The sequence below is a fragment of the Schistocerca serialis genome, chromosome 4, assembly GCF_023864345.2.
Source record: "Schistocerca serialis cubense isolate TAMUIC-IGC-003099 chromosome 4, iqSchSeri2.2, whole genome shotgun sequence".
Lineage (NCBI taxonomy): Eukaryota > Metazoa > Arthropoda > Insecta > Orthoptera > Acrididae > Schistocerca > Schistocerca serialis.
In genome coordinates, this window is record NC_064641.1 from 384,727,400 (window position 1) to 384,740,549 (window position 13,150).

General features: G+C 39.2%; 1 protein-coding gene and 1 pseudogene across 3 annotated transcripts in view; both read left to right on the forward strand.

Annotated features, from left to right (window-relative positions):
* The window catches only part of LOC126474879 (breast cancer type 1 susceptibility protein homolog), a 274,197-nt gene that overhangs the window by 227,797 nt on the left and 33,250 nt on the right, over positions 1-13,150 (forward strand). For 2 of the 3 annotated variants that reach the window (XM_050102369.1, XM_050102370.1), the window contains 2 exons: positions 618-752; positions 8,718-8,838. In XM_050102369.1, the coding sequence (XP_049958326.1) occupies positions 618-752; positions 8,718-8,838 (256 nt within the window). The remainder of the gene's footprint in view (positions 1-617; positions 753-8,717; positions 8,839-13,150) is intronic. The other variant, XR_007586593.1, reaches the window with a different exon arrangement.
* Positions 6,630-6,747, forward strand: LOC126476118 (5S ribosomal RNA; annotated as a pseudogene).

Genomic DNA, 13,150 nt, shown 5'->3' on the forward strand with positions numbered 1-13,150 from the left:
AAAGGACAGCAAAATTTTGTGCACCATTGTAATGAATGCATGCATTGACAGTGGCAGTTGTCACTTTGAATAGTTGCTATGAGCTTAAATTTTTTCTGAGGTATTGGATTTCTCCAACAGTTTGTATTTTTGATCCTAAATATTTGGGACATCTTGCGTATAAAGTTAATCTATTTATCTGTTGTACTGTAATAAATTGAAACGACACTTTTTGCCGATGTTTGATATGATAGCTAACTCACTCAAATGAATTCATTGTCTGAGGATGATAATATTGTTTTTGGAATAAATTCTCCCACTATCTCACATTCGGCAGTGTACCATATTTCACTTATTGTAGTTCTGTTTGTGTAACTACTGTTCATTGCATAGATAAAACTAGATTAAAGGAAAGTGTTTATACAAAAACTACAAGGCCAGTGTGCATTGATGAGCAGTTTAAGGTATTCTCAATTACATCATTGTATTGGTTCTTTTTAGAAGATGAAATTCATTTCTAACACTTATTGTTGCATTGAGATAGATTACCTATTATAAATTGTGTACCAGAGAACAACCTACAGATGGAAACAGGAGGTATTTTATTTCCATAAATTACACTTTCCTGATGTTTGTAGGAACCATACGAACTTCCAGATTGCCTTGGAGGCAGCGGACCACGTAAGTCACGGCTGGCATCCACTCCACTCTTCCATGATTTTGTTTTCTGCTGTGTTGGACCATTCAGTGCTACTGCTGTTGATGACCTTAAGGTAAAATTTTATCATATTTCTTCACATTATCTAATAGTCATACTTTCATCTTGGCAGTGCGATATTGACAGTTATCTCCTGAAGAGTAACAACCTGGCTCTAATTGCTTGAGTTTGTTGAAAATTTACCAATGGCACTGCAGCTGGGTAAAATCGAAGTAGCTGAAATGGATTAATCATTATCTGTTATACACAAATGGCTGAAAGTCTTGGTCTGTTATTGTTGACTGTAGCTATAATCTCTGCCCTTACTTATAGTGTGTCTCTAGTCAGCAAATACCTCTAAAGCCTAGTATTGACAGCATAAAAGATTATACTGAAAATATTCTTTATAACGTAGATATTAATTTCCTTTCTGAAATTCTCAAACTTTTTTTACTTAATGGTTGATATATAAGTCTCCATACTTGAGTTCCAGATGGCATTAAGTATATTTTAATAATATACTAAATGATTTATATGAAATTCATTTTAGGACCTAGCATTAGTCGTGCTGATGGTTTTAGGCTAGTGATTGTGTCCTGGTCTGTTATTTTACCTGCATGTAGTAAATGAATTATATGAATTTCTGTTTTAGGACCTAGTTTTAGTTCTGCTGATGATTTTAGGCTTGTGATGATGATGTCCTAATGTACTACTTTACCTCAATCTGGGAAACAAATCAACATCTGGTGGGTGGCAAAGTATTTCCCATTCATATTTGTTGAGTGTTTCTCTGACATTGCCCATCTTGCATTAACGTGCAAAATGAGGATGCCAGCTGCAAGAATGTCAGATCTCCTTCAACAAAACATTTTGGGTGCAAAACATTTTGCAAAAACAGCTTGTAGTACACGCCTGTTACAGATGTCCTGTGGAACTCTTTTTATTTGTAGCTACGACTCCATTTATGTTCTACACAAAGATCATCATAAGTTTCACCTTTGATTGTTGGTGGCAAAATTTTTTCGGGTGCAGAGAATCAGAACTTTTCCATTTTGGTGACTGAGATATCATTTCTTGCTCAAAATCTCAATCTATGTTTCATCAAATGCAAAACTCCTTTTCGGAAACTATTTGATAATATTGAAGCATTTCTTCTGTAATTCTTTTGTGACCTGCTTTCTGCATGTCACTCAGATCGTGCAGAACCCATCTGATCACAATTTTTCTCATCTTTAATATTTCAGTTACAATTCTGTAAACAGAATTGACAGGTGTCCCCGCCTCATATACAATGTCTTCACATGTTTTTCATTGATTGTCTCTCAGAATTTCATTAAAATTAACTGGTAGGTGTAGTCTGTTCCACTTCATGGGTTGTCCTCTGTGCTAACCTGACCTTCACTTACATGGGCAGACCACTGTGTTACTCTGATAAGATCCACTGCTCTATTCCCACACACCACATTGTGATGCAGCCTTGGCCTGCATCACAATATTCTGCCATTCTATCCTTTCCATGGCTTTCCGTCTCCATCCTCTGACATCCAGCTTTTTCATGTCTTCTTCAATTCCATCCGTCCATCTCTTTTTGGGACATCCCTTCTGTTGTCTGCCTCCAGCCTTGCCATAAAAAAATCATCTTACATGTTCTGTCTTCCTCTATTCTCACCATGTGTCCTGCCCATCGCAGTCTTCTTATTTTAATGGTAGTGACAATGTCAGGCTCTTCAAAAAGTTGTTCTAATTCTGCATTCGTATGGATGTACCAAACTTCTTGATCGTATATTGGGCCATACATTTTACGCAGAACCTTTCTTTCCCAAATGCTAAGGATCCTTTCCTCATTTGCAGTCATGGTCCATGTCTTGGCACCATACATAACAGCGGGTCTTGTAATTGTTTTGTAAATGGGGATTTTAGATTTTCATGATAGAAGTGAGCTCCTAAGCATGGGCAGTGTGGCAAAGTAGCATCTGTTGCCTGCTGCTGTTCTAGGTTTCACCTCGCTGCTGATGTCATTTGTCTCTGCGATAGTCGATCCGAGGTACTTGAAATCTCTTACCCTTTTAAACTCCTTGTCAGCTATCCTGAGATTTGGTAGGTTTTGCTGGTTGGTCATTGCCATATATTTGGTCTTTTCAACATTGACTACCAGGCCAAGTTCTCTTGCACCTCTCTCCAGTTGTTGATAGGCATCAGCCAGCACAGCGGTGTTTCGTGCGAGTAATGCCACATCATCTGCGTAGGCCAGGTACTGCAGTGTATGATTAAAAATGGTTCCTCCGCTATTTATCTCTATGTGAGTTAAAACTTTTTCTAGGCAGAGGTTGAATAGCAGTGAGGAGATATTGTCACCCTGTCTCAGTCCCTTCTTCACTTCAACTTCTCTGGAGATTTCGCCCTTTATTTTTACTTTTACAGTTGGTTTCACTGAGGGTCATCATAGTAAGTTTAATGAGCTTCTTAGGTATTACTGCCTCTTCCATCACATTCCGCTATATCACTCTTTAGATACTATAATAGGCTTGTTTAAAATCATTATAAAGCTGCTGTATGTTTATTTGATGTTCATAACATTTTTCAAGTAGTATGCGTAATGTGAATATTTGGTCAGTTGTTGACCTAGTTCTTCTAAAGCCACTCTGATAGTCTCTAAGTCTCCCTTCCACGTAGGAGGTAAGCCTCCTAGTTAGGATCTTGGAGAACACTTTGTTTGTAATATTTAGCAGGGATATTTCTTGGTAATTCTGGCAGGTAAATTTATCTCCTTTTTTGTGTGTGGGGCACATAATAGCCGTTTTCCACTCCATTGACATGCTCTCCTGCTAGATGTTCACTATTACTTTATGTATTGCTGTCCACAATGCTTCCCCACCATATTTGAGAAGTTCTGCCTGGATCTGAGCGTCTTCAGGTGTCCTATTATTTTTTAAGGTCGTAATGGCTTGAATCACTTCCTCCAATGTCTGTTCTGGTGTTAAGACCTCTGGTCCATAATAAGTTATTTCCACCAGTTCTTCTTGTTCTAATCCTTCTACTTCTGGGTTCAGTAACTCTTGGAAGTATTCTGACCATCTGTTGAGTATTTTATTACTCACCCCTATCAAATCCCTTTCTTTATTTCTACATATATTTGTTCTGGTTTGAAATCCAGCCTACCCTTCTTTAATCGTTTGGTACATTTCAAGTACGTGCTTCTCTTCTCCTAGCTGTTCAATTTCTTCTTTTCTAGTGCTCTTTTCTTCTTTCTGCAAACCCTCTTAGCTACATGGCACTTCTCATTATAATCATTCATTTTTGCTCTAGTTCTTCTCTTAAATAATTTCATTCATGCTATGTTATGCTCCTCAGTTCTTCTCATACATTCTTCATGAAATCAATTTGCCTTCCTTTGAGTCCGTACCTGTCCCAAAACCTCCCCAACTGCCTCGAGGATTGCAGTCTTACATTGTTTCCAAATTATTCTATATGTTCATTTAATGTGTCTGTATCGTTCTTAATCCTCTCTTCTGTTTTTGCCTGATATTCTCTCCGTATTTCTTCTGACTTTAGTTTCTTAATATCAAAACTTTTCTGTTTGTGGCCTTTTTGTTTACTCGGTAGTGAGAGCCTTTGCCTGTACTTAATTCTCACTAGATGATGGTCTGAATTGCAGTCAGCAGCACGTTGGCTCCTAACATCCATTATGTCTGATCCGTGCCTCCTGTCAATATGGTCTATCTGATTTCTAGTTTGTCCATCTGGTGACAGCCATGTTTCTTTGTGTATATTTTTGTGTGGAAACTATGTACTTCTGACAGTCATGTTTTTACTTATATCAAAATCTTCAACCCTAATTCCATTGTCATTTGATATTTCATGGAGGCTATGTCTTCCTATAGCTGGCTGATACGCCTCTTTTCCTATTTTTATTGAAGTCTCCTATTAAGATCTTAACATCATGTTTAAGAGCCTGATCATACAACTGCTCAACTTCATTATAAAACTCATCCTTCTGTTGTTCATCTGCCTCCTCTGTGGGTGCATGTAGATTTATAATTGTTATGTTGAAAGATGTTCCCCTTAATCTTAAAATGGACATCCGTTCATTGATTGGTTCGAAGCGCATTACAGCATGTTTCAGTCCTTTAACGACCACAAAACCTGTACCAAAGGTATTCATCCTCCTGCCACTATAGAATTGTGAAATTTGCTGAGTCCATTATGTCACCTCCCTTCCACCTAATTTCCTGGAGAGTCAATAGTTTTATACTGTAGTTGTGTACTTGCATTAGCAGCTGCAGTAGGGGTCCAGCTTGGTATAAGCTCCGCAGATCCCACGTTCCTATGTACGTATCTCTTATCCTTTTTTTGTTTGCTTGGGTCATCATCAAAATATCTGTCTGGCTTATTCCTTTGTTAGCATTCGTTTTCTGCATTCTTGAGTTCGAGAAAAGTGAGTTGTGAATTGCCATGTAGCGAGCATTTCCTACCAAATTCGGTATTCAACCACCAAATCGCAAAATCATTAGCTGTTGGCTTAAGCAATTTAAACAGACGTGGACTGTGTGCAAAGGAAAAAGCACAGGCCGATCGCGTGTGTCAGAGGATGATCTCCAATGGATTCAAGAAAGTTTTGTGCCCAGTCCCAGTAAGTCCACCAATAGAGCCAGTCGAGAACTTGGAATACCCAAACCAAATGTATGGAAAGTTCTGAGATGGCGTTTGCTGTACTAGCCCTACCGATTACAACTTGTGCAGGCTCTCAACCCCAATGACAAAGAGAGGTGTCTCGCATTTTGTGGTTGTGTGCTAGCAAAGATGGGGGATGACGCATTTCTACAGCGTGTAATTTTTAGCGATGAAGCAATGTTCCACCTTAGTGGAAAAGTCAGCAAACACAATGTTCACATATGAGGTTTGGAAAATCCACCATTGCAACATGAAAGAGACCCTACGAAGATCAACCTGTTCTGTTCCGTATTTGAAGGTTTTTCGACCACTTTTCTTTGCAGAAGGAACTGTAACGGAAATCACATACCTGGAATGTTGGAACAATGGCTATTCCCTCAAGTTATGGAAGATTCCCAGGACTTCATTTTCCAGCCCCATTGGCACCGTGATGTATGAAGCTTTTGGAATGACTCCCTTCCTCAGTGCTGGATCGGTCACAGAGGACTTGAGGACCTGGCTCTGCACTTCTGGCTACCAAGATCTCCGATCTCACACCCTGTGACTATTTCTTATTGGGCTATGTGAAGGAAGCCGTTTTCGTGCCGCCTCTACCAACCTCTCTGAATGACCTGCAGAACTGGATCACTGCTGCCATGCACTCAGTAACAGTAGATATGCTTTTGCATGTGTGGGACAACTTTGGCTACCGCATTGATGTTTGCCGTACAGCCAACATTGGCCACATTAGACATTTATAACACTTATCGTTATTAAATAATTATTTAAAACTAATTAATTACAAATTATTGAATTTATTAAATTGATATCAAACATTATGAAAAAGCGTTTGAAACTTCCTCTTTTCATTGGTATAAAACTTGTTCATTTTGGATTTGTACTTGAATAAATACGAAGTTTTGAAAATGGGTCCATCATTTACACTTTGATGTATTATTTATCAAGACATGAAGAGGTTGTAATTTTGAAGTAAGTCCTCCCTATCTCAATTTCTCTTTCAGAATTTTTCAAATGGATAATAAACTGATCTAGCACAAGAAGAGAATTCATCTTCAGTAAAGCACTTTTCCTTCTCTCCCATGTTTTGTTAATCCATAATTTCATACTAACCTCATCCGTCCAACCCTTGTCATGAACATGAACACCACCACCTGACGACATTTCAGAAGGTTTCGGCATTGTTTTGCACTTGAAAATGATCATTGCATTAAGTATCGTATCTCAGCACAACATGAAAGGACAACAGTGTTGTGCATTTTTACATGTTAACTTGTTTGTATAGGCCAGTGGCCTTGCCACACTGGTAACACCGGTTCCCGTCAGCTCACCGAAGTTAAGCGCTGTCGGGCTGGGCTAGCACTTGGATGGGTGACCATCCGGTCTGCCCAGTGCTGTTGGCAAGCAGTGTGCACTCAGACCTTGTGAGGCAAACTGAGGAGCTACTTGATTGAGAAGTAGTGGCTCCGGTCTCGTAAACTGACGTATGGCTGGGAGAGCGGTGTGCTGACCACATGCCCCTCCATATCTGCATCCAGTGACGCCTGTGGGCTGAGGATGACACGGCGGCCAGTTGGTATAGTTGGGCCCTCGTGGCCTCTGTGGACGGAGTTACTTGTTTGTATAATTACATTTTCAGCAACTTTCATGGGAATAGCACTGTTTTTCGGCACATCAGATGTTGGAGGAGTTTCACGTATATTCGCTATTTGGCTTAGTTCCACACTGATTTTCTTTCTCTTCATCGTCTTGTGGCATTTTTCAAGATATTTTGGTTTTGGTTTGCTTGTTAAGTGCTTGATGCTTCATAAACCTGTAGCACTAACAAACTCTACCCTTAAAATCTATTAAGTTCCACTTAAGCACTAGCCTACGAGTGTCTATTTGAATCATTTTTGTAGTAATTCCAAAACCATTTTGACAATGTCTTTGAATACATTTCAATACGCTATCTTCTAGTTTTGGCCATTTTGTATTCAGTGCTCTATTTGCACATTTAGTCTTTCTCACTTTTTTCAGTTCTTCTTTACTAGCCTGTCAGTCGTGAATGGTTTTTTTCTGTTGGTGGTGGGCCGAAATGCTGCTCTGTTTCCTTGTTCTTCTGCATTGATAATACTGTCAATTTATTGCCCTTGTCATATGAATACCTGTTATTTTTTCCATTACAAAACCAGCTACTAACAAAAATATTGTACTGTTACCGATAACACAAATCACTTTCAGTTCAAGTTCACTGGCATCGTTGATTAAAATGATGCATCATAGGCTAGACAGTGTTCTGTGTTTGTGATGGCGTGACAGGAGATAGCAAGCTTGCAAATCCCAGTAACTCGTGTTCGTCTCATTGGTGCACTTTTGTTGCCAGTTGAATCCAATGTTCCCAGATAGAGGCAGGTTTTCTGCAGCGTCGAATATATTGCCATTTTTAAGACTGGTGAGAATTTAAAACAAACTCTTGAAATTTCTGTATTAATTTTGAGTATTAAGATGCTCCTGAATTTTGGGAGCAACTTTTTGAAGAAAGAAATGTGTGTCATACTCTGTAAAATACGGTGCCTTAGACATGATTTGAGATGTGTCATAGTATGTTTTCAGTACTACTAACACTGTACCATTTTCAGTACTACTAACACTGTACCAAACACTTTCGTCTCATACCATTGCATTATGCTCAAATTATTCCTGTATCAGGTAAGCAAGCCAACCAGCCTGTTTTTTACTTGTTGTTGACAACACTTTTAATGTCATTCATTTTCCAAATGCATGATATTCGTTCAGTGTTGTTCAAAATGATATTCAAAATAGCTCTGGTACCGCGCACTGCGGAATTTGAATCCGCTCCAGACGTCATGGACGTCGAAGAACCCTAAGGTCCCTGCACCATCGCACTGTGAGCTGTGGCGGCATGCGCCTCCTGGCTCGCTTTTAGTGTGAGGGCACCACAGTGGAACACGTGGTTCCAGCGGCTAATAGCAGCACCTCCGAAAGCGTACTTAAGCGCCTGCCTCTCGCTCAGCCAGCCAGTATAATCTCGCGTACGTCTGTGGGCAGATCGCATCGCGTTAGACAGCTTACTTACTTTCTTGTTCTGTGTACGAGTGGACGTGTTTGTTAGGTTTCCTTGTGACTCTGTTCTTCAATCTTGTTGTTGTTCGTTCTGTCCTTCGTTGGTCGTGTCCGTCCTCTCCCATTGTGTTGTTGTTCACTGGTCTCTCCGCGGGTCCCGCCGTGCTTGCTGTCATTTCAACCCCACGACTGTCCCGTTCGCAGTTACAACAATAGCTACAGTTTCTAAGCCATGAGGATAACATATCATTCCAATTTGTGTCGACAGAATAACAGTTGGCTCATAATGGTAATTTTCTACTTGCAGGAGTTGCTGTCATTGACTGGTGCATTAGTGGTAGAGAGCCCTCATCAAATGAAGACCCGGCCTCAGTCACGGCACGTCATCTTGGCTGAGGAAGACCCAGCAAGAGAAGGCTTCTTTGCAGGTGAGCGGAATACTTTTTATATTTTGTAGAGATCCTGTCCTGTTTTTATTTGTCAAATTGTTGAAACACAAGGTGCAGTTGAGGCAATATTGTCCCTCTTTTTGCTCAAACAATGTTCCATCAGCTAATTGCAGATACTAGAGAGGGGTTTAAGGGCATTACAGGCAGCAAATTCATCATTAGAAAAAAAATACAGGTTATTCACATACTAAGCTATTGCTGATGAGGTCAATATATTTACATTGTTTAATAGATTAATGTAGTGGTCATCTTACATTTACAGATGACGCCTTTCACTGTTGAGGTCACATGCAGCTTTATTTTGAGGAATTTGGAAGGCTAGGGCTGGCCAAATGATGCTCACATTTGAATAGTCTCAAATTTTCCCTTTTCACTAGAGTGCTCAATATAGTATAGATCTTGCTTGAATAGTCAGTTGACATTTGACTCATGCAGTGTTAGTGCAACGACAAACTGTGAACTAGCCACTACAACAGTCTACTGCTCTGCTTAAAATTTGGCAAAGTGTGAAGCACAGGAGAAAATAACATTAAATTCTATTGTCTTACAAACTCTGGTTTGTAGAGTAATTGAAGAGGTTCGCAATAAAAGTTCTCATACATGTATGGGTACTATAGACAAATATTTACGCTGCTTTTTAAGTGAAGGTAACATTTGGAGGTGAAAATGTAGTCCATCAAGAAACATTACTTGATTCTGGGAGACTGTAATGGTTTACCACATAGTTTACAAATGAGAAATTCAATCACTGTTCACATCTTAGAACATTGGGTAAAAACATAGATGAAACAAGGGAAAAAAATCCAGAATTAAATGTCAAACAAACTAAGTAAATTATATTAAACTGACTGTAATTGTTATTGTGAGAATAAATTACAGTGCTAAGACCCATCATGGAGGTAGTACCAACAGACATCACTAGATTGTGGGCTGAGCGAAAGTTTCAGAACTGGACTAAATCATGATTGCGGAATTTCATTTATGTATTAGTTGCTGGTGTTACATATGACCTGCAGCATAGAAGATATTGCAGTCTGTGTTTCACAGTTGTTCAGGCACTATGGAAGGAGTGGAGGGGAAACAGTCACACCAGCTTGGCTGAGAACTAAGATGAATATGGTTTGGGGAGTGGAGAGCGAGCAGCAAATTTCATAATGGTGCCAACTATGGGAATCTATACTGCACACTTCGGCTTTTGTGGACATCTAACACCTTTAAACTGCAGTTTGTCTGAATCCATTTGTAGTCTGAACTGAATTGACTTCAAAATTGGACAAATTCTCAACAGTGGTGTACATTTCGGCAGAAGACTGTAGAAGTCTAGATAGTGGCCAGTGTGTACTTATCTGTTTCTTGGAGCAAAGTAATCAGTGCTCACTGGGAGGTATAATGGGGCTGAAAGGAAATGTGTCAGCTGGTGCAGCCGATGCAGCAGCAGCGGTCAGACGATATGTATGGAAACAAGAGACATAGTAACATTGTCCCATAAGTATAGAAGCAACAATCTCAGAAACAGCAAATCAAGAAACAGTCAAATAATTGTGACAAAAAAGATATAATTTTCACATCTGTGCCTTTAGGTTAATGGTAATGATGATGATTAAAAATAATATTATTGCAAATGAAAGGCTTAGTAAAAATGTAGTGAAGATAAAAATTAATTTAAACCATTTCTTTTTGTTTATTTTATTTCTTCTCTTGCTATTAAGATGCAGACGATCAATAAGGGGCATAAGTTGTAGGTATCATGTTAACTTTTTAAGTGGCTACTTTGTCAATAAAACAGTTAGTAATTTTGATTAGTCAGAATATGCTAAAAATAAATTTTTCTCAAGGAACCTCTTAAAGAAGGTGGAAGGGTCGTCTTATTCTTGGATAAATACTGTAATGGCCTGTGACCATGGAGCACATGAACTGCCAGTTGTTGACATTGGTAGCCAAAACCACAATACCATCAAAAGAAGAAGCCACTGCACCTTGTCTTTCTAGCCCATGAAAAGGCTTTTGATCGGGTACCACTTGATCTGATCTGGTCAGAACTTTTGAGACCATGATGGCATTCCAGAGTACCTCATTAACTGGCTACGACTTCTGTGTGTAGAACCAAAGAGCTATGTGCAAGCGGCTGCAGAAGCTTCAAATGACATTCACATCACAGTAGGAGTCCACCAAGGCTTGGCCGTAGCATCATTGCTGTTTATTCTTGTGATCGACACTGTCACATCATAGCTGCACGTGTCAGTACCAAAGACATTTTTCTGTGCTGACGATGTCATGTTGACTGTGAAGAACAAGATTGATCTCCAACACCAAACACAAGTGTGGAATGACTGACTTATGTGATATGGCCTGTGGCTCAACAAATAGAAAACTGAGTATGTGGCGTCAGATCCGCAAGAAGTTTGGCCATCGACATTGACAGAAAAGATTTATCAAGAGTATAAATATCTAAGTATATCGGTTCTACAATCTCTAGTGATGGCGAAGTTACAGACGAGGTCAGCGCAAGGTCGCAGGCAGCCTGGGTGAAGTGGTGAACAACAACAGACATCACCAACGATTGTTGGATTATGGAACATCTGAAGTCAAAGAGGCAGAACAGTGATTGGAGGTGATGGAGACTAAGATGCTTAGATAAAGAGGTCATATTACTCAGCAGGATCACATTTAAAAGACACTATAAGGAAATATTTTGGAGTTGTACTGACTCAGAAGAAAATGCAAGAAAGTTGCCTGTGCTGGTTTGGCATGTTATGTGCACAGAGGACAGTACCATTGCAAAGGCAGCATACACAGTGGAAGTCATTGGGAAGAGATCCAAGGAACGACCTAGACATTGATGGGCTGACACTCTTTGCAACAACCTGAAAAATGTAATTTTTTAGGTTCTATCTTGTCAAAATTTCTTCCCAAACAGTGCCATCAGTGATATCATCTGGCCAGCAGTATAGTTTTCCATATGACATTCTACATCAGAGTAATTGAAACCTGTAAAAAAATTGAAGTAGCTTGAAGTAAGCAGCTTGGACTGTAAAAGAGACCTCTTCTAGCTCTGACCTCTGGCTTTTACAGAATGTGTCATCAGGCTTGGGGCCATATGTAAAGAAACCATTTTCAGGCTTGGGGACCTGTGGTAATGACTCCCACATGTGGCTGCTTTTGCACAGCTATCAGACGATGAAGGTGCTGGTTTTCTCACTTTAAAAGGAACCGGTAGTGGTTAAGTCACCATGGACCATAGCATGACACACAATTTTTCATCGATACATTAATGTTCCACATAAACCACAAACTATGCTGATACAAAGTATGCTATACCTTAAACCTAAATTAAACTAGCACATCAATAGAATTGTACTATAAAAAGACATACTAATAATTCTCTGTAACATGAATACATTCCAATGGATGTAAGGAAGACTATGAACTTCACAAAAATTTACACAATGTGACATTGGCGTAAGGCTTGAAGGCTATTTATATTATTTGTGCTGCAGATGTTATGCAACAATTTTACTACTATGATCTCCACTGGTTTGGTAATGCACAGTTAAATTGTGAAGTTTATACCCAGTTTGATTCTGTAGTAATAGCCGAGAAACAGGCTGAAATTAGCAGAGAAACAGGCTGAAATGTGTCATGATGAGTTGTGACAAAAGAAACCCCTTTTGGAAGTTTTTTGAGTTATTCTGACTTTATATCACTTCCTAGTCATCAAGGCTTGTGATATTTCCTTCCCCAGGCAGTACAAAATAGTTGTAGAACATAATCACATATGTCATATTTAACTGAGTGTAGCAGGATATGGGGCCATTTTCAATGCACCTTCACCTTCTCACCGAGTTTTATGTCGTTATTTGCGTGCATTGCAAAACCAAATCTAGTTTCTAATGAAACGGGTTTAAAAGAGTTTTGAAAAAGACACTTTTTTTGTAAAAGTTGGTAAAAAATAGCCATTTTTGCATTTGTAGAAGTATTATCAACTTTGCCTTCATTTGTAAACTATTGGAAAGCAATAGGAAAACGAAAAATGGCTTCAAATGGCTCTGAGCACTATGGGACTTAACATCTATGGTCATCAGTCAGGAAAACGAAATTTAATATTCTAAGACCTTGTATTACTAAGTGGAAGTTTCTGGTTTATCAAGCAGTTTCTTCTGGAGATATAAAAGCTAAACTACGCTCCCTTCTCCAAGTGCCTAACTTTGCTTCTACTCATCGTTTTTTAGGATTCTATTTGCTTGCATTGCAAAAAAGATTGATCTGGATGTGAATTTTCTATAGGTGCTGC